The 22,268-nt window shown below is 37.8% G+C and overlaps 1 protein-coding gene across 1 annotated transcript; it reads right to left on the bottom strand.

The window, feature by feature from the left end:
• Positions 1-2,608: 2,608 nt before the first annotated feature.
• On the bottom strand, positions 2,609-21,392 carry LOC149299438 (beta-synuclein-like). The gene is made up of 5 exons (XM_089485998.1): positions 21,272-21,392; positions 15,485-15,514; positions 14,168-14,286; positions 7,682-7,771; positions 2,609-2,641 (listed from the first exon to the last, which is right to left on the bottom strand). The coding sequence occupies exons 1-5, from the start codon at positions 21,390-21,392 to the stop codon at positions 2,609-2,611; spliced, it is 393 nt and encodes a 130-aa protein (XP_089342124.1).
• Positions 21,393-22,268: the final 876 nt, after the last annotated feature.

Below are 22,268 nucleotides of genomic sequence, written 5' to 3'. Positions count from 1 at the left end.
CATTGACATTGTTTTGGCTGGTAAGCACACCAAGCACAATTACAAGGTTTTTATGACATCAGACATCATCTGGGGCCTGGACCAAAGGTTTCTTCACATACTCACTGGCATGTTGTTTTTATTTTTGTGTAGATGTGACCTGAACTTGAATAACATTTTTTGGTTGTACTGGAAATGCTGCAGTGAAAGCAGGTCTCCAAACACACAGATTTTGGTGGATGATAGATGGGTAATGGCGGTAGGCGGTGCTTTTTGTCACTCCCCTTTGAATACCTAAACGATTCCCCTCTTTGGGGGGGGTACATTTTCTGGTTTTGACCAGAGGGGGGTAGAATGGGGTACAGCCCCAGAGAAAGGTTTGCCTTGTATGCCGCTCCTCTTCTGCTTTCCCACTGTGAAATCCTCCACTAGCTCTCTATTACCTTTAGAATAAAATTTTAAATCCTGGTACGGACATATAACGCTGCTCCTCCTTACATTTCTGCCCTCATAAGCAAATACTCTCCTTATGTTCTTCCCATGGGCTAAGGCTCTCCTCCACACTTTTCACCTCTTCCTTTTCCCGTCTACAAGATTTCACTCGGGCTGCCCCATATCTCTGGAATCTACTTCCACAGAACCTTCAGCATTCACCCTCCCTCCCGACATTCAAGAAACATCTCAAAACCCACTTCTTCAGAGAAGCCGTGCCATCTTAGCTGCTAGAACTTCCTTGTCACTGATACAACCACCACACTACCCCTCACTCTTTCTCTGTGCAGTGGCATCACAACCCGGGTGCGGGGGTGAGACCACACCAGGCAGGGAACTCTATGAGTTCTATACGAATTCTATATGAATCCTCCGGGCCGCGGGAGCGGGGTCTTGACACGGCTCGCTCCCCGCCCATTTTTTCCTTCAAATGGGGGTGTTTCCCGCTGCCGTCGCCGGGAACGCCCCCAATGTCAGTGGGAACTCCCCTGATGTCAGCGGGACCGCCCACTGACATCAGCGGGACCGCCCACTGACATCAGCGGGAACTCCCCCGACGTCAGCGACACCATGTGTCATGGCACCGGGTGACACCCACCCTAGTGACGCCACTGTCTCTGTTCCTTATGTTTGTCACCCCATTCCCTCAAGATTGTAAGCTTGTGAGCAGGGCTCTCTCCACCTAATGTATCAGTTTGTCTTAGTCTGTCAATTCTCGTCTTGTCATACCCCTTGAATATATGTATTGTATTTAGCGCTGCGTAAATTGTTGGAGCTATATAAACAAAAGATAATAATAATATCATCACAAGTGTATACAAAAACTATCACACATTTTATTAGTGCATGTTTAGGGTAATAAACTATTTTAGTGTGATATATATTAAAAGTTAAGTTTTAATAAATACCCAAGGTGGTATCTCTCTGTAATATAATAGTCTGCAGACTCTGCCCTGTACTTGCAAACGTTATTGAACATAGTTGAACTACAACTATGAGAGCAAAACAGAAATAAGTAGGGAAAAGTGCGAAATCTAGAAACATGTCTCCAGTGTGTACTGGTTCCCCCGTTTTCCTTTCATAAATACGTTTTTGGATCACTTTTCTCACATAAGTAAGTATTCTCATGATAGATATTTTTCAACGATACTAATTATGTAACTAAGCAAAACCAATTATTTTACCTTTAATGTTATTGTACTTTTAATACAGTCGTCAGGCCAGTGTCAGTGAAACAACCACAACCATTTTTGTTAATCATTTTTTTATTCCTTTTGTAAAATTATTTCGAACACAAGGACATTGAAAAGATTCGGCATTGGATTCCCACACATTTTCTTTGATTTACAGAACAGTCACAAATAAGTTAAACCATTAATATATTTTAGATATGTGTATATATATGTATAAAAAAAACAGCAAAAGAAAAACAACTCACATTATAACACTGAGTTAACTATGTGAAAGGCCAGTCATCCACAGTTACATTGTTTTTTGTTTTTCTGTTAACTCCACAACTGCCAGAGATATATAATGTTTCTCAAAATCATGGCAGCAGAGTAGTTAATTAGAAAATTTATTTGTGGGTGTTTTTTTTTTACCACCTGTTTATAAAAAGTTAAAACATGCTTTTTATGTAGGTAGACATATAAGAATATAATTGACCCATTCTGATTTAGAGGGTTGCAGGCCCCACTGCTACAGAACGTGCCTTTACACCAGAATAAAACAAAGTTAACAAAACAAAAATATGTAACAAATTTCACTGAACCCCCGATAATTATTCTCTGGGAGGGAAACAGAAATAATTCCCCGGGGGCATAAGGACTACTAAGACAAAAACAATGGGCTCATGGTTCCATACATTACAAAGGGTTTTTTTTCTTTGTTTTAAACACCATTTTTGCTTCGACTATGACTCAACGCTAAAGATTACCATACATGAAAGTCACTTCACATGAGTTTCTCTGAAGATGGATTATAGGAAGAGCTCACTTTTTGGGGTAAGAGAGAGGTGCACAACACACACCTCTTGGGGGAAGATCAGGGCATGAGGATAAGGTAATTTTTTATTATTATTTTATTATAGCTATATTTGTGCTGATGCTGCTGGTGGAGGGACCAGTATATGGGGGTGTTATGCTTCTGGTTCATATTCCTGGTAATCATCCTAAAAAAAAAAAAACAGTAAGTAAGCAGTAGCTGAAATCACCGTATGCAGAGAAGACACAGGGGCAATGTGATTGAAACTTTAAATATATGAAAATAAAAACATGATTGGGGAAAAAACTGGCTCCTACATATTTTGGCTGGCTCTTAGATCAAAACAAAATTTGTCGACCCCTGCCATAGATATCATCAGTGACATGCAGCTGGAATCCCTCTGGACTCCAAATTACATTTAAGGAGATCCGTAAGAGATTCCCAGAGACAGAAAATGTATACAAAAAGGTATGAGACTAGCTCAGCTGAGAAAAAGACAGTGAATCCCTGGTCAAAACAGCTTTAGATTTTTAGCCTGATGATGCCATTATGGTTCAAAACTATCAGTCAGCATATCAGAATGGTCCAGCCCACAAGGGTAGCTAGACTCATATCTTTTTGTATACAAATCTGGTTTTGGTAGCAGTATAAACTGCTTTGTGTGCCCACTATGTAGGAGGTGAGAGTAGGATCTCACCCTATTGAGAGTGTGCCTTGACGTGGCGGGTGAGCTTAATTATGCTTTGGCCAATTCATATAACCAAAACCTCTCATTTATATTATGTTTATATATTTGTTGCCAACTTTATTAGGGTGAGAAGCGCAGACAGTATTTTGTTTTTTGTATACATTGTACAGCCAACACACTGTATTTGCAGCATGCTCACACTGTTTGGTAGGCCTTATATTATACATTTGTATTATTTGAGCCTGAGACTAGCTTAGCGCACCGACATTTTTTCTTTTCATATCTTTTTGTACATATTTCCTTTGTTTAGCAATCTCCTCTCCGTAAGTGTAAAGTTGAATCTAGATGGGGACCATCTTGCTCACTGTACCCACAGGGATAACAACCATGCCTCAGTAATGAGGTCTATGAAGACTGAGAAGTAGATCTGGGCTTGTTGGTTCCTTCATGCAGCACTGGATAGTCTTTGTTCGCAGTATTAGAAGCACTTATTTGTTAAAGTACTTTAATATACATTCGGTAACTATAGGGAAACAAAATAACGTACTTACTTTAGGAAAAGCTGCAGCTCTAGAGCTACAGTGCACTGCCCATTCTGTAGTCCCACTTTTAATGGTAAGAAAGTTCTCCTATTGACACCAATGGGAGAACTTTCTGTCTGTGTGGGGGAGGGGTTCTCATATAGCCAGTGTGTGCTCGCGCAAGCGAGAAATGTGTTTAATCAAATACATAAACTGCAAGCCTAGGACCAGGGGCAGAGAAAGAGGCAAATGTATGGAGTGGGGCTTTGCAGATTTGTTACATACATTTGTAAGAGGGAGAAATAAGTGTATATGTTGACTGGAGCATCCCTTTTCAAAGATATCTTGGTGGCACCATTGATAGCACAAGTTGCTATTTCTGGTATTCATTGTATCTAATATTATTATTGATTTATAAATTAAGTTTATATTTCAGTCCTTTGAGCACAGAAGGGGCAGGTGCAAGACACATTTCAGCCAGATGACAGAAAAAGAATTAACCTAACAGGTGATAAGGCACTGGTCACTCCATCTGCTGTGTACTAGCGACACCTTGAATGCTCAGCCAGCCACAGTATCTAAGCATTATGGGAAATCCTGTGGTGTACTAGATGTACCTGTCATTGAATATGAATATAAGAAACCCGCAAGACTTCTTAGTGCACAGATTGGTCCTTTAAACTGGCACACATTACATCTGCTATCAAGCTATTAATTATTACCACCTTTACAACAGTGTCAATACACGATGATCTGCAACCGACTCTATCCCATTCCACATTACTGTGATCACATGTAAGACTCCTAGTTGGTATTTTTGCTACTAGTATGGTATAGTTGATATTTCCGGACTGGCAACCCATACTCCCGCTCCAGTGGCACATTAGGTGTTGTAGCATGCGGCCGGTGGCTGGATCTGCCTGGCCACAAGCTATGCAAGAGTGAAAACATAGCGTCTGTCAGCTACACATACCTACTTAAAGTGCCAGGGCTGCGTCATGATCTTGGCCCTGAATGCAGACGACTCAATAAAGTGTATCTTTAAATAATTATAAATCAAGCACGACAGGTATTACAGCCATTTGGTTAACACGTTTGGCGAGTCACTACATAGAATCTTCACAATGCGCTATTAAATGGTTTTCATGAGTGTCAGCTCATTTAGAAAGGTATGTTAATGCCCAACACCACTTACATGTGTGATCTAAATTCAGCTGATTTCTTTAAAAAAAAAAAATAATAATAATAATAATGAAGTCAAGTTGCCTAAATAATAATCTTTGAAAACCAGTAATACAGGGCACGATTCATTATTATATAATTTTTTTTATACATATATCTTGTTATCAGTATCTAGTGGAGAAATCTGGGATACATAATTAGGGATTCATGGTGTAGTCCTGTGGGAATCATGATGATAAATAAAGAAGCTGTAATTGTAAATTAGTTCTGGAGAGTATTTGTTCTCATCAATATCCACCAGGGGGAGAGGCAGGTAAAGAAATGGTGCAGCGGGGATCCAGAGGATTTCACTATTTACAGCTATGGCGTACAAATGGCTGCTGATTTCTCCTACGGCTGACACACAGGGACCACAGCTGGTATTATGATTTTATTCCTACATCAACAATTAAGATCAGGCAGGAGAGGGACATAGTTTGCCTAGGGTGCTATAAATTCTATAAACAGAAACATAGAATTTGAGGGCAAATAAGAACCTTTTGGCCCATCTAGTCTGCACCCTTCAGGATATATATATATATATATATATATATATATATATATATATATATGATTTGTTTAATAAGCAGGTATTATTTTGTGAATTGTAAGGTGTGCTAAAAGGTTGGAACACCAAAAGTAAGCAGCTATCATCACACACTGTTTAATTTAAATTAATTTGTTTTGTGCCCTATCCAAAAAAAACTTAGTTTTTTTACATGTTTCCTAGCAATGGTTACTTCTTTACATTTCAGACTCTAATATATATTTTTTTTAGATTAAAACATTTTCATCTTTGGATATTATTGTTATTATTTTTTGTTTTATATATACAGCCATCATATTCACAGTTGGGGGTATATATTCCCTATAATGTCATTCAGTTTGTTCTGTGGATTAAATAGTTCAGTACATTTGGCCTGTCTCTGTTTTAACAATATACTTTGGAATGTGGAGTCACTTTGAAGAAAATTACCTCTGCAAGTCCATCAATCAGGCTGTGATACAGGGGAGACCGCTCCATCTGCTATCTAGCATAATTTACCATACACAGCTGCAAGAGCACCTTCCACAGAATGGCAACAACCCCGTATTATGCTTTTGGTCATCAGACGGTGACTCCAAATCTGCTATGCACCCATTTTTTTCTGAAACTGATTATTTGCTTTCTCATCCTGATTAATTATTTAATTAATGACATAATTTTGTTGTGTTGCTTGTACCTAATATATTACTAAAGACAAGTAAAGGGAATTGTATAAATGAGGATAAAGATGGAGCCCACTGCCTAAACACATTTTTTTTGTTCTGTTTTTACAGAGGAAGAAGAAGGTGAAGGACCCTTGTTAGCCAAGAGAAATAGGGAGACATGTGACACAGCTGTGTTTATAGAGGAGGAAGTTCTACTTGAACTCTCCGAAGCAAAAACAGACAAATCAATGGGACCTGATGGGATACACCAAAAATGATTAAAAGAGCTTTGACGTGTCCTTGTTAAACTGCTAGCAGATCTAATTAACGCGTCACTAATGACAGAAGTAGTTCCAGAAGACTGGAAGTTGGCAATCGTAGCACCACTGCACAAAAAAGTATTAGGGAAGACTTGACCAACTATAGACCAGGAACCCTTACGCCAGTAGTTGGCAAATTAATTGAATCCATGCTAAAGGATAGGATTGTGAAATATCTGGAAGCATAACTTGGTAACTAAGATAATAGATAAGGGAGGGGCTGTTGACATAGCCTACCTAGATTTTAGTAAGGCATTAGACACTGTCCCTCATATAACACTTATAATTAAATTGCGGTCTATGGGTATGGATGCCAGAATAGTTGAATGGATAAGCCAATGGTTGAGTGATAGGACGCAGAAGGTTCTAGTTAATGGTGTATACTCAGAGGACGGACATGTCACTAGTGGGGTACCTCAGGGATCAGTATTGAGACCTGTACTTTTTTAATATTTTATTAGTAATATTACAGAAGGTCTTAATGGTATGGTATGTCTTTTTGCAGATGATACAAAGGTCTGCCACAGGGTAGACATTCCGGGTGGAACAACTCAAATGATGAATGACCTAAATTAGAAGAATGGTCGAGAGTGTAGCAGTTGCAGTTTAATATTGATAAATGTAAAATAATGGTATGTAAAAATCCCGAGGCACAATATAGCATTGCTGGAACTCTTCTGTTAGGCACGTAAGTCTGATGACTTAAAGGTAAGCAGACAATGCAATAAAGCATCTCAAAAAGCAAGCAGGATGCTGGGTTGCATAGGGAGAGGCATTAGTAGCAGGAAGAGGATGGTGATTATGCCACTTTACAGATTGCATATAGTTCTGGAGACCTTATCTCCAGAAGGATATTGACACATTGGATAGAGTTCAGAAGACAGCTACAAAAATGGTAAGTGGTTTCAATGACAATCAAGTGTGAATTCATGTTGACTTTAAGTCTAACATCCAACTTGGGACCAGGTAATTCGGTAGCACAAGAACATGAACCAAAAATACCCCACAGCCTAACTAGGGGCATACGGATGTTGTGTCTACTTATATTTATTATGTTTATAATTGTATCTCATTTAAATTATATACATATTCTATCCAGTGCTATAGAAATGTTTGGTTAGATGCTACTGGAGACAAGATAAAGTAAGTGAGATGATGAGTTGAGAGGCTGGATGCTGCACACATGAGCCAAACACAGTAAGTCATGGAAGTAATGCGAGACTGGAAAATAATGACCAAATGGCTAATGTAAGTGTGTTTTTGTGCCACTTCTCTTTTTGTCTCACCTGGGTAGCCTCTTCATAGCTTTCCCCTTCTTGCTCCAGCAGTGGTTCAGCCGCAGGTTCTTCAACAGCCTCCTGGGCCTCTTCTTCAGGCTGTGGACACACAGAAATAGATCTTACTCCTTTATCTATACTGCAGGGCCTTTTTAGAACCAAACGTTTAATTAACCCCATTACAAAAAAACAAACTATAGCAGACCCAGTAACATATTTACTATATTATAAATACTGTAATAATAAATAAATGTTCCTACAAAACACTTGTATACATCATATTCTAAATAAACGAGTAAGTAAACAATATTTTCATTCCAAATACTGCACGGGTTGGACCTGGAATATCTTCTGCAAATGTTCATATAATCACCTAATAATAACGCCACTATTTGGACATACTGCATATTGTTTTTCCCCCCAATAAAATGTTTCCAAAAGCACAGAATACAAATTGAATTGCACAGAAACCCTTAGGAAAACTGTGTTGTGAGTTAAAGAACATATTTGTCAAGTGTTTCTCTTACACCACTTTTATAACATTATAAATTACATATGTCACTACATGGTTTATGAATAAGTGCACTACTTTTTTCAACATCGTCTTGTTAGCTTGATCACATTTCCTAAATATAGCATGTAATTATAATTAGTTAAGCGTCATCTAACAGCATAAGTATGAAAGTGTTGAGAAAATCTGAGTAATAATGCCTGATAAAACCAAACAAAATGAAGAAGGGTTCATTCTGTGAAAGCACTTATCAGATAGACTCTCAGATTCTCTGATTAAGACTGGCCTCTTTGTGGTGAAAGCTGAGAATTCTATTTGTGTCTATCAAGGTAATTTAAGGTATTGGGCAGTATAGTGAGAAAGGGAATGAATACAAGCATTGGTTAGAGGTCTCTCTCTGCCAGGAGAAATTCAGAGCTTTCAAAAGGCTTCATGTCAGCAAGAATATACTAAATCATCTCCCCTTCGTATAGCTTTTTCTCTCAGCTCTGCAAAGTGTGAATGTGTTAATCAGGGCTGATAAATATATCGGGTGCAAACTGGAAGGAGCGCACAAGCATTTCAATTAAAAATTGTGTTTCCATGTCCCAAGAATAAATTATCAGCTTTTCTTTTTCCTGTCCCAGTAGAAAGCTAAAATAACACATACATAAGTAAGCTATAGTTATTTTAAAAATAAATTCTCCCAACTGTGAAATATATCTTGAAAATATTGTATGTATAAAGATATATACATCATATGGACTCTAACCATCTGATGGCTGTGGTTGCTATCCTAATGTATATTGACAACCCCCAACAACTTTAGGTCCTTTTTTTAATGATCTTGACTATTAAATCTTAAAGAGGAAATGTTATATTGTGGATTATTCCCAATCACAGTGCTTCACCTTTCACAATTCAATCACCTATATGCAACATATTTGTCATGCTTATTACAAATATTACTCATGCCCTCTCACACTCATATTCACTTTCACTCTTACTCTTTCATACTCTTGCTTACTCTGTTACTCTTACCCACACTCACTCTCTCAAGCTCACTCACTCTTACTCATGCTCTCTCACTCATACTCCCTCTCAATGTCTCCTTATCTTCTCCACCTACCACTTATGTGTTCCTGTCTTCTTTCCTGCAGCTCCCCTTCTTCTCTTGCCTCTTCTTCTTCTGGCTTCTTACTTTGCCTGCTTCTCCCTGGTATCAGCTCCATTGACCAGGCATTCTGGAGCTTTGTGCACGGAGGCTTCGCCCTTTTGAGGAAGCGCTTCAGAAGGCTTGGTCAATGGAGCTGATAGCAGGGAGAAGCAGATGAAGAAAAAGGATAGAAGAACAGGAAGAGGCCAAAGAAGAATCTAAGCTGCATAAAGGGAGACAGGGACATGGAAGCAGTCAGCGGAGAAGGTAAAGAGACATTGAGAGTGTGTGAGAGACTGTGAGAGGGAGTAAGTGTGAGAGGGCACAGTTACACTCGCAGGACGTCTGTCTTAGGTCTGAGTGAGCTGGTATAAAAATATCTTGGTCCAACCAACATATGCCATTTCTTGCTCAATAAGGAAAATGTGTATAGTTCAAGAGGTTGTGGATTTTCTAATCAAAGGTGCCGCTTTTTGGGGGCTAACAGAGAAAAAGATGTCAAGCCACATAAGCTTTCAGCACCTGAGAGGTCCCTCCTGAATTCCATCTGACGTCCAGAAAATTTATGTGACTTTGTCTTTCTCTCACTTAGGAAAAGAAAAATATGTTCATACCAGGTCTATATGTTGTTAAAAAAGTTCATAAATGGCTGTATGAGGAAATGTGTACATAAACTATAAAACAACACCTCATCTCTAATGTAATAAATGTCAGACTGATAAAGTGACACTATATAAATGTGAAACAGAAATATGTGTGAATGACAAGTAAAACTATCACCAAGCCATAAATAAATCTGTAAGACTCCCTTTGGTAGATTACACTTCCTTGTAACAGCTCTATCATGTGTCATAAACCACCGTTAGATTATATATTTTTGTTAAACAAAAAGACTGTTTATTAAAAACTATTTTATGTCCCCATTTAGCATTTCATAATTCATAATGTGTATAGATATATCACTGAAAGAACCATCTATTTCTGGTGGTTGGAACTGCAAGGTATTGATTTGTTCTGAGAAAGGGTGAAACAATCTGATTATTGGTTTGGTAATATTTGAAATTTCAGGTAAAATTTCAGTGCTATCTTCCAAACAATATATCTGTGATACAAATCCAAAAGCAGAATATAGTATGTTGACAAGATTCTTGGAATCTATTTATTAATCACTAAGAAGGACTATGTTGCCAATGCTTGATTAAATTAAGAAATGAGGCAGACATCTTGCTTTCGTATGATAACAGTGGAAACTGTAGAAACTGTGAGAACCTTTAAAGTGCATAAATCTCTCATTGTACAGTTGTACTGTTAGAAAAGCACATTATAATAATGTTCTGTATATATATATATATATATATATATATATAAAACACTTTCAAAAAGATGGTCAGCACTCTAGGTCTTTAAATTGACAATTTCATTTTATTCAAAGTCAAGTCGACGTTTCAGTCATTACTGACTTTCATCAGGACTTGACTTTGAATAAAATGAAATTGTCAATTTAAAGACCTAGAGTGCTGACCATCTTTTTGAAAGTGTTTTATATGGAAACTGCTGGTTACTAGCACCGGGCTTGGAATATTTGGAATGGTGTGCAATGGACTCTGTGAGTAAATATATATATATATATATATATATATATATATTTGTCAGAAAATATGTTCTAAACAATGAATTGTGTTCACATTGACCAATGCCTAAGTTAAAATCAAGGTTCTTGCAAAAGAGCATTTTTCTAAAGCTGGCTTAGGTAGATCTGCAGATGTATCTTGACAACCTTCCTTTACCTTGCTACTAAAATGGGATGTTAAGGGATGAAGGGCTTCTAGACTAGTATAAACAATAAATCTGGACACTAAATAATCCTTATTCTTAGATGTCTTTTAATGCAAAGCAGTGAAATGTTATGACTTAGACTATCGATTGCCGTTGAATTATTGATGATGGCTCATGTGGCAAACGCTACAACTGGGTTAAGGATTGAATGGGACCTACGATCACCTGGATTTATGACGCAAACGTTGAGGAGGCTATCTCTCCCCTGCCTCTGTAAGTGACAGTTGGGACCGGTAAATTGTGAAACACATGGAACAAAACATCACACAGAGTAAGAAAAGGAATGTCATTTCTGTAGAAAATTATCTACACACAGCCTTTACATGAACTGCGTTGGCATAAAGCCTCCTCAGTTGTTTGACTACCACTCCCACTAATTCTGGATGATAGAAGTTGCAGTCCAACAATTGATGGGGCTGTGTAGTATAACACAATGGTTTAGTTATTCGAGAAACAATGATTTTCACATTGGCGCATGGTGTTCTAATTCAGAACAAGAATAGTCAGATACATGTTTTTCATAAGCCGTTTAGTTAGAAATTAATGGGGAATCAACATAAAATAACACTGGATAGGTTGGAATGGAACAATAAAACACTGCTGTACAAAACACTTATTAACACATATTAAGTGTAGGATACTAATCCTTAGGACTAAGTGTAAAGGAATGGTTGCACGCATTTGTAGCAGTGGAAGGGTTTATTTGGGATTATCAGTACTATAGGTGCTGCACTTATTGGGGTTTATGTATAAAACATGATTCTGATGCAAAGTTTGAAAGTGGTCACCATAGTGGATTGGTCCATTCAGCAAGAACAGTACATTGCTTGCTAGGGTGATAACGCCACATTTCCAATTTGGAACCATTTATTTATAATCCTCACTGTTTCTGTGAAAATGCCTTTTCAGTCCAAGGGGGGGGTCTAACTTGGACAGGCCCATTAGCGGAGGCAGGAGTGCAGTGGTGTTATATGACCTCATGGTAATAGTGCAGCTACTCGCACAATGTGCAAGCAGCTGAAAGAAAAGCTCTAGTGTAACGTAAGGGTGTGACATGTGACAGGTGTGAAATGTAATGTGTGTGATGTGAGTGTGGCGTGACAGAGTGAGTTGTGAGAGATTGTGGTATGATGTGTGGTTTGTGATAGAGTGAGTATATTTTGTTATGAGAGCGTATGTGTGTGTTAGAGTAAGTGTGTGATTTAGAGCTTTAGTGTGTGTTAATACATATGTTAGTTACCAGGTGGCCACTTGGCTTTACCTGTCCAAGATGCAAGCCATTCCCAATCCATGTTGCAGGCTAAACAAAGCAGCCTATGTTAAGCAGAGAAAAAGCCACACTGTGTCCCCCGGTGTAATCTGCTAGGAGAGTGCTACTCAGAGCTGTCTGTGGGTCACATGCACAGAAGGATTTAAAGGATCAAAAGGGGACCTGGGGTGAGGGGGAGTAAGCCTACTCCCTCCAATCGCTCCTGATCACTGCATGCTGCCTTCCGTCACTGCTTGTTTTCATCCTGGCAGCATAAGCTGTGGCCTCATTTTCTCAGCTGCTGCTATTTATAAGCTAAGCTAGAAGCAGTCCCCTCATTGTCTCAGAGAGCTGTTTGTTTTCCAAGACCGTTCACTTGCTGTCCATATTCAGATGGACATGAATCACCACCTTAGTTTTATCACTGGACGTGACACCAAATGGACCTTTAGTGTAGTTTTAGTGCACAGCTGATATGTATAATGAAGTATATCCTAGAACCTCAAAGTACTGAGATAAATGTGGTTGATTTGTCTGTGGCTTTTGCCATTTACACTACTGAATTCAACGATTATTATGGCAAAAAGATGTCTTAATAGGTAACATGGGTGCCAAGCCTTCGTTCAACCATAATGAAGGGTATGCAAATATGTCTCCTTGATATAAATTGCTGAATTATGTAGATTGCAACAGGTTCTTTGTTTGGTGCACATCTCCCTTACTTTTAGCTTGTAGATATGCTTTACCTTTTTTTTAGTGCCACAAGGGAAATTACAATGTGATTACATTTAAATGTGAGCTCTTCCGTACACTTTGAAAAAGTGATATTTCACAGAAATATTATTGTACTTTATAAACGTATTGCCAATAGTTCTTAAAGGTCATTTTCAAGCAAGTGTGTTAACTGATGACTTAAGGACACCCCATGAGATCAAGCGAAATCATGTATAAGTTAGTAATGATTAAGGCCTGATGAATTTAACTGCATTTGGCTTTCTCTCTATGATCCAAAAACACAGTCATAGACACAAGGACAGTGATAGTGTAACCTCTAATTATGATAAAAAAAAAACTACGACCCTTAAAAACTTTGCATATAGTTACTGTTATATATGATGTTGCACGATCTGCTGCTAGACTCTTTTGATTTGTATGCTTATATTAATTCAATTAACCCAATTAATTTTCTTGGGGTAGTATTGTAGAATGCAGCAACTGAAATCTCAATGGCTATTACCTTGTTTAGAAATTAACCATTTCCAATTTCTAAACTGATACCTTTTCTACAAGGTTGCAATGTTCTACTGTTGACCTGTTGGCCCTGGTCTCTGAGAGGAGCATAAACCCCGGAATGAGACAGCTCATTCTCCTCTCAGACAAGGTTTTGATCCTCACAAGCATCTACAAAGGTTCCAGCAAGTACTTGCCTTCTGTTTCAAGCACGTCTGACTCATGATGAGCTGAGTCTGAGATTGTGCTCTCCTGCGCTTACATTAAAAACCAAAGAGACATATCTTCTTCGTTTTCAAGTATTATGTTTTTGGTTACAATGGTATCCTAATTGTTATTTCCATGCACTTCTATTCACCTTCAGGATACAGCAAGATAACTCAAGAAACCCTTATACCACTTTCTTCAAATATTATTTTAAATATGCCCTTTATATTATAGGTATATTGTTTTTACATTCGGCTTTTATTTTAATACCAAAGAGGTGTGCAAAGAATTTGTGACATACAACACTCCCTGCTAATTGTTACATACCTTTATGTCTGTGGGGAACTCGTCTTTCTTTACCAGACCTGTGGCAGCAGCAATATTTCCAGCCCCAGACATGACAGCCCCTCCAAGTTGAGATGCCTGCTCTTTGGTCTTTTCAGCCACTGAAAAACAGGAAAGAACCTTATTATATTCAGATCATATAAGGGAGTCACATAATAATTGTTGCGAAAAAGATTTGCCCTTTCTTTATTTTCTAAGTCTTAGTTTCGTATAAAGGCAGTTGGCAGACCTTGCGTACTATTTGCTAGTGTGCATAGGTCACTGTGCCATTACTATGTCATTGAAACATACGTTTGACAGCAGATAAGAACCACTTAGCTCATCTAGTCTGCAGGTTTTTCCTGATGTAAGCAAGATATGGCAAGGCCATATGCATATCCAATGTATGTTTACATTTCTTTCTGTATTAAACTTTACTACTGTTAGCTGTTCTACTGATCTACCATCCTCATAGTAAAGAAAAACTTCCTTACATGACACTTAAGCCTCTGACCATCTAGTTTTAGATTATGGCCTCTTGTTCCAACATGTCTCCTCATTAGAAATAGTATTTTGTGAAATATCTTTATGTATTTAAATCTCTGTATCACTTCCACTCTTACTCTTCTCCCCTTCTAGCTTTACATATCACCAGAGTCAATAGTAAATTCAAAGTTGCTTTCCTGTGAGAGGACCAAACAAGGATCTTCCACAAAAAAGGATCCATTAGAGATAAGGAGAGTGGGGCACATGCAGTTCAAACAATAAAATATTTTAAAAGTCAAAGGTCTTCTGGACAAACGGTTTCTATGTAAAAAAATATTATGGTGCAAAGTTAAAAAAGGAGCCTTAACCCCATAGCAACCAATGTAACTGCCCTACAAACTGGGTAACTCCATTGGTTGCTATGGCAATAAGACCACATGTCAGGCCTTGCACCAGAATTCCCTTTTACAATAGATGTAAATCCCCATTTATTAATGGGACAATGATAACGGCCTCATGCCTTCTTGTGCTTGTGCAAAGAAAGCCTAATAAGGATGTTGTCTAATTTAATTTATTACCAGCCCGTTATACAACTCCCAGTGTGTTTTATTTACCAAGTCTATAGAAAAACAGATACAAGAAGAGCAGCCGCTACTTGTATTAATTGCATTAGTCTGGTCTGGGAAATCTCAATCACCCATTAGCTTTTGATCCAATTATGGTCAGAGCTGGCTTCCGTTCCTCGGCTGCCTGAGGTGCTATGTCACACAGATTAGAGGCTTGTACAGCAGCAGAGAGGACAGAGATTTAATGAAGAGGGAGGCTCATACTGACCTGAGGTCACTCCATCTCGGGTTTTACTTCCTATGTATGAGAGAGAAAAGAAAACACCATTATAGAATGCCTATCCTAAGACCACCCTCTATAATTGGCATAATTAAGGGGAGGAAGGACTTTAACGCATGAATGTACAAAATGAAAAATGGTAAAACCAGTCCAGTTAACAAAGGAACGTAAATTGTTATGGCAGCAAGAACCGGTTGGTTTCCAAAGGCTTATTCAGGAAATGATTCTAATGATAATCAACTAAAGTTTTGTGCATTCCTATACAGTGTTATTCTAAAATATATCCACTGGAAAGTTGTTCAACGTATGTACTACCTTTACTATAGTACCTTTACTTCTAAGTGTTTCTGAAGGCATGAATCCCATATATGCATTTGTCCCTTTCCTTACCCCCCAGCAATTGCCGTGCAGGACATATATTTGGCGGAACACATCTTGTGATGCATGATATACTTACCTTCAGCAATTTTCTTTGGTGAGGCTGTCAGGGTCATGAAAATGTCTCTTCAGTGAAATGAAACATTTTATCTCTTAAGTCACTTAATTTTAGCTATACATTATGGCGCGCCTTCCCATAAAGAAAGCCTGGGTTGTCCATACAGAAAGCAGAGACAATGAAAGGGGTATTTACAAAGATATCACAGGCCTAACAAAATGCATTTTTTTGCTCCAATAACCTAAAAAATGCTAATTCTGTTTATACCTATCATTATATAGCAAGCAAGATATTCAGCATTGCTTGTATTCTGTGCTTGTGGTAGCTTGCATTGCTTCCCTATACTGGTCTTGTTTTTTGTTTTTTTTTTGATATTTGAATATAAATGTTATAATTTACCTACATATTAGGAAAGGTTTAGTTCAAAACATCATGTTTTGTACCGAAAAAATGTCTATGGTATGTTGTAGGAGGTTAAAGTCACCTCTCATATCCCATATCCCAGCTCATCTCATCTAAGTACATTCCTAAGCGACACATAATAATTGTTTACCAGATGTGACCATGTCTTGACAAGTACTAAGAGATGATGCAATTAAGAACTAACGATTTGTAATTTCTAAGTATATATTACAGTACATTTGTAACACTAGGAAATGAAAGTTTTCATTTAAACTTGGCGTGGATCTGGCTAGAAATATGTGGGGTGGGTGTCTGGGTCGAGAAAGACTGGATAACTCAAACAAGTAGAGTAGGCTCTATGCAGATACTAAAACCTGCTATACAAACCATGTTGGAATAAAGTATTATTGTACTTACAAAAATCAGACAGTGGTGCATTCCTATTGCCCAATTATTAAAAAAACCAGTTATGGAAAGGGATGTGAGTTAAGGAATAGTTGTTATCACAATGGTGGGTAACAGGTAGAGACAAATGTATATAGTTATATGCAGAATTGTATCAGCATATACACAAAAGAGGCACATCAATAAGCACACTCAAGGTAGAAACTGAAAAACATCCACAGGAAAGTACCCAGAGAGAAACACATTTCCGCGTGATTTGGTTTTCATTTAGGCAATGTGTGGGTCACAATCAAAGAATAATACCAGAGATTTGGACAACTTTCCAGCTTCAAAAAGGACAGATCCTTATAGCTAGGAAAATGCACAGTGAGGCAATGCTGCAGAGTTTTAAAGACCTCATTAGCGCAAATGCAGGCCAGCACAAACAGGTACAAAAAACCCATGTGTACACACTTAAATCTGTAACTTGGATAGTTACATGGTGGGCCTTCTTCTCCATGCATGATCATTTTAACTAAAGGTGCTTACAATGTGTGTGTAGTGCATAATTAAATCAATACATTATTATCATATATCGTATTTTAATATATATGTTATTACATACTACAAGAGAAAAGAGTGCATTTAAATGTAACCTCCCAGCAGTGGCAAAATCACAATGAAGCACTCTCAACATATGCATATGAATTGCTGAACAGGGTTGTCGAACATGGGATTGAACTACATTTACAATGTCATATGATTTTGTTACTATTGTGTTAATAGTTATCTAAGTCACTTGTATGAAACCAGCCACAGACATTCTGAATTGTATAGTATCAAGGTCTCTAATGGGAGGCAGGGAAAGAACGTAATAGAGTAGTTATTGATATTGTTATCTCCTTATTACTGTGGGAGGTTACAGCGACATGCACTGAAAAAGACAAGATTGGAACAATTGTCCCTGGATTAAAACGGGATCCAATTCCATCAAGAGTTTGAAGATATTCAGAAAAAAACGTTATTTTGTAGAGCACTTGCACCTAAACATCTACCAACACAATAAAGACAATGTTATAGAGATATTATGTAGCCAGATGGTTAGGTTATAAATGAGCTGACCCTGAGACTCTCAAAACACTAATACAGTCCGTCACAAAGATTATATTACAGTGACTACTGTAATGTTCCTTTTGAAAACAATTTCCAATCTGGAGCTACATTTATTCTAAAATCACAGTAGAACATGGAAGAGTCAGCTTCTAGACATGAGAAAATGAGGACCTTGCCATTTCATCTAGAAATATTGTTGTATGACAGTGTTTGATGACATCAATGCATTCCGTATATGACTGAATTACTTAAATCTCACATAATTTAAATGCAGGGCTGGTATGGCATTTGGCATTGCTGTGGAACAATACTTCGGTTTTGTACCAGACAGCCATGCAAGAGTAAGTCCGGCAACATATATAATATCTAGTGGGTTTGCCTGCCAAAATGCTTGTCCATTTGTTGATGTGTATCCACAAGTTATTATTATGAGATTCCAGTCCTCGGTGGCCTGAGATATTAATATTGCATATTCCGGGCTGTGAGTAGATATGCCCATGAAAATGAGTGGCATGCAAATTCCTCAGGAGAGATATATTATTTTCAAGTGTCCAATGATCAGCCCACTAAAGAAATTAAATTCCAAATCTCAGTCTGCTCTTGGAATTTTGAAGCCGTGCTCTTTATCACATACATTTGCCGCAATATTCTGACTGCTAGCTACAGTTCAGTTGGATTAAATTAGATTTGCTGTACCATATATTTAATTATTTAATTAAGCCTAAAAACAAAATTGCAAATGTTATCAGGATTGATTCATAAGTAAATTAATGCAACATAAATGTTTGAGCTGAACAAAGCCATTACTGCGCACCATTGCTTTAAGAGAAAACCCTGTCTGCTTACTTAATGGATAGCTCCTGTAACAGCCGCTGATAGCGGCCATTTAATTTGTTTCAGGATTTCATCCAAGTGCCCCATAGGGACATAGAGTCAGGCATACACAAAGAAATACCCAGATTAATTATAATTAACCCATCTGCTCCCACAGAGAACAGCCATACAGACTGAGAAATCATTAGGATATATAGATCAAAGTGTCAGTCAGGGACGCAGACTGAGATAAGTGGACCTGCAACCCTCTGCTTGACCATTAAAACTAGCACAGAATGTCCAACTAATTACCTCCTCCCTATGGTTAATTACCTAGACCAGGATTGTGCAATATGAAACCTTCAAGCTGTGATATTGAAGCTAGAGGTGTTGCGCTCCAACATCACTTGCCACAATGGACAAAGCCTCAATCATTTCCCCACCCTACTCCAGACAAAAGGCCTGGGAGAAGAGTAGTTGTAGCTGTGGTGCTTGGGGAACCACAAATTGGGCCTCCCCTCCCCAGCCAGCAGGAGATCTTCCTTGAAAACCACAACAATGCTTTGGAACCTAGAGCTTTACTAGTCTTCCTCCAAAGGAGGATGGTCCAGAAACAACACAGAGTGGTGGCAGACCAACCTCCTCCACCAAAAAGGCGGAGGCATATGTGTTGGGACTCACTGTGGCAAAAAGATAAATGTGAAAAAATAGAAAATGTAACGAACAAGATTGATGGTGTTCTGCAATGCACAAAGATGTACATGTGAGATAAGGAAATAGTTAAGTGGCCACTATGGTCCCAGCCCTCAGACTGGATTGCAAAAAATCATCAGCCTATCAGTCAGAGGCCACAGATGAAATCAAGCTTGTGGGGGTGAACAAGCATCTCTCGTTCCATGACACTCTGCTCTACACCAGAGGGTCAGGGATTTCTCTGCTTCCCCCTCCTAGGGGATAGTACATGTGATCTTAACCAAAAGGCTGAGAAGCAATGAATCCTTGAAGCTGTTATTGGTAAAATGCAAGAATATGTATCATTTAACATCCTGCGATATCAAAATATCAGCAATTAAATTAATATTATATAAAACTGATCAACTTATTTTAAGGCCACAAAAGGTGGCATTGCCTTGTCATGGAATGAAACCACCCTTTTTTCTAAAGAATTATGCCTCATTAAGACTTTTGTCTACTGAGGAATGTGCAATTCACTTTTTATAAAACTTTTATAAATGTAAAAGCATCCTTGTACTTGGAGTCCAGTTGTGAAACAAAAACAATATTCTGATTCCTTTTAAACATGTGACGTTATATCAAATGCATCCAATTATACATTCCCAAAGATATGAGATTTTGTTTCTAAAGGTTTAAATGTCTGTAAGTAATATATTTCATCTGATTAGAACACTATATAATTATATTTTGACTTTAATTATACTGTGAATTAAATGTGAATATGCATATTTGTGTTTTACTTATTTATGCAAATGTGCTCCTATGTCATCAGCACAATTGATTAGTGAAATTATGTACAGAACAGGCAAATAATTCAAATATGGACCATCAGCTAAAACTCCAATGAACCTCTGTCATTCAGAAAGTAAATGGCTAGAAGTGGGTTATGGGAATGGTTGTCCTGTGACAGATGACATTCTCATCTGACTAGCTCTGAGCAGATGCTTGCTTAATGTAGATCTGTAGAAGCCAGAGATGTTTCAGCACTGGACAGTTCCTAGCTGTACACTGGCAAAAGAGAGCTACAAGAACAGCGGATTTCTGTCATCATCATTATTATGAATACAAGCATGAGCTTTCACACACACACGCTCACATCACATTCAGCTCTTAGCCCCTTTATTATAAGAGCCGAGGGTTGATTGAAATGATGTGCATCACTGGTGCTGAACAGGTTAAAGCAATTTTATCACCACACACCTCCCAAGTTTACTACATTTGGAAAAAAAATCCTGTAATTGCATTCAACAAGGACATTAGATAGATAATGGCAAAATCATCATAAGCAATGGCAACAACCATTTCACTATTCATTTTAAAAAGCATACTAAGGGATAATGCTTGTAAAGTCTTCTACAAATTGCTGGTATAGCTTTATACATTGCACATAGATCTCGGTTTATTTAAATCCCTTTGAATAAGCTCAACCTTAAATAAAAATAGCTGTGTCTCTTCAAGTCAATGTAGTCTGTTAGAATTCAAAATGGCCGCTCTCAGCCACCATTCCTTTCAGAATCTCTGTCTTTTTCTCCATTTATGAAGACATATTCTACTATGTGAAATATATTTTACTACCTAATTTTTAGGCTATATTTTCCCTTTATTGAGATCTTAAGTGATCGCATAATCATTTTGATACTCTACTCAAACCTTACATATCCTGGAATCTGATGTCATCCTCTACTTACTTGCAGCATGCTAACCCATTACTTGAATAGATGATCTGTAAACAGTATGTACGTACCTGTTACATGTTATGCAATACATGTGACCTTTTACATGGCGTCAGGATAATGAGACACCGTGGGATATATAAAACAGCAAATAATGTCTGCTGACAGATGGTACTGTAGAGTGACATTCAAAGGGAGCCATTGACGCTAAACACTTACCCACATATAGTACACCTTCTTTAGTTTTCTCTGCAGCCTCTGCTACACCTTGCTTAGTTTTCTCAGCTGCAGCCACCACCCCTTCCTTTGCTTTGGACAAGCCTTTCATTAACACATCCATTCTGATATTTTGCAGTCTGCAGATTTAGAAGGGAGAATCATCAGCTAAGGAGGGTAGGAACAGAAGACATTTTTACAACACGAAGCTGCAGCCCCCCGCTCTGACCTGCTTTCAGTGCTTCCCCACTCAGTTTAGCTTAGTATATTTTCAGCACTAATGGAACAAACAACAGGAATTTGTATTACAACTCCTAGGGAAGCATATACTTAACAAATATTACAATACATACATATATCTCAATGTATCTGCTGCGACAGTGTGAAAAAGATCACACTTGCACACATCAATTTTCTCAATAATGAATATGACTGCAACAGATAAGTAATATTATACATATAAATCGCCAGTATACATTTTCCATAAAACACATAACCGTCCAATACATACTTACACGTTCCACATATATATATATATAAAAATATGCGTGCATAAATATACCTGTATATATTATTTAGATGTTATATTTCTATAGGTAAATAATGTGTGTGTATATATATATATATATATATATATATATATATATATATATATATATGCTATCTCTTTGTATTGTCTATAAATAATCACAAAGAAAATTGATCTATGGAATGCATGATGTGTTTTTCTAATTATTGCTGTGATCGTTCATGCATGTCCATGAAATAATTCAAACCATGGAAATCACTGTACTCGGCCCCCATGTCCTTGAAACCTGGATTTTTTTTCCTCTGCAAGAGGGAGGAATGGTACAAGGGGAGGTGCAGAAATCCTATCATCAACCTTTAGAAAAGCATTGCAGCTGAGAGAAAGATGGAGGTGGTGATATCGGAAAGACAGGGACATTACAAGGGAGATGAGAGATACCAAAAAAAATATGAAATAAAGATGAAAAATGTA

The sequence above is a fragment of the Sceloporus occidentalis genome, unplaced genomic scaffold (genome assembly GCF_023333645.1).
Source record: "Sceloporus occidentalis isolate IW3139 unplaced genomic scaffold, rSceOcc1.0.p SCAF_28, whole genome shotgun sequence".
Lineage (NCBI taxonomy): Eukaryota > Metazoa > Chordata > Lepidosauria > Squamata > Phrynosomatidae > Sceloporus > Sceloporus occidentalis.
Note: the sequence above shows the minus strand (reverse complement) of the source record. Positions and strands in the feature narration are given on the sequence as shown.

Coding starts and splice junctions, on each gene's coding strand:
- LOC149299438 (XM_089485998.1), bottom strand. CDS start 21,392: ATGGATGTGTTAATGAAAGGCTTGTCCAAAGCAAAGGAAGGGGTGGTG. Junction 15,515..21,271: donor AGAAGGTGTACTATATGTGG/GTAAGTGTTTAG, acceptor TCTCATACATAG/GAAGTAAAACCCGAGATGGA. Junction 14,287..15,484: donor CCGAGATGGAGTGACCTCAG/GTCAGTATGAGC, acceptor CCTGTTTTTCAG/TGGCTGAAAAGACCAAAGAG.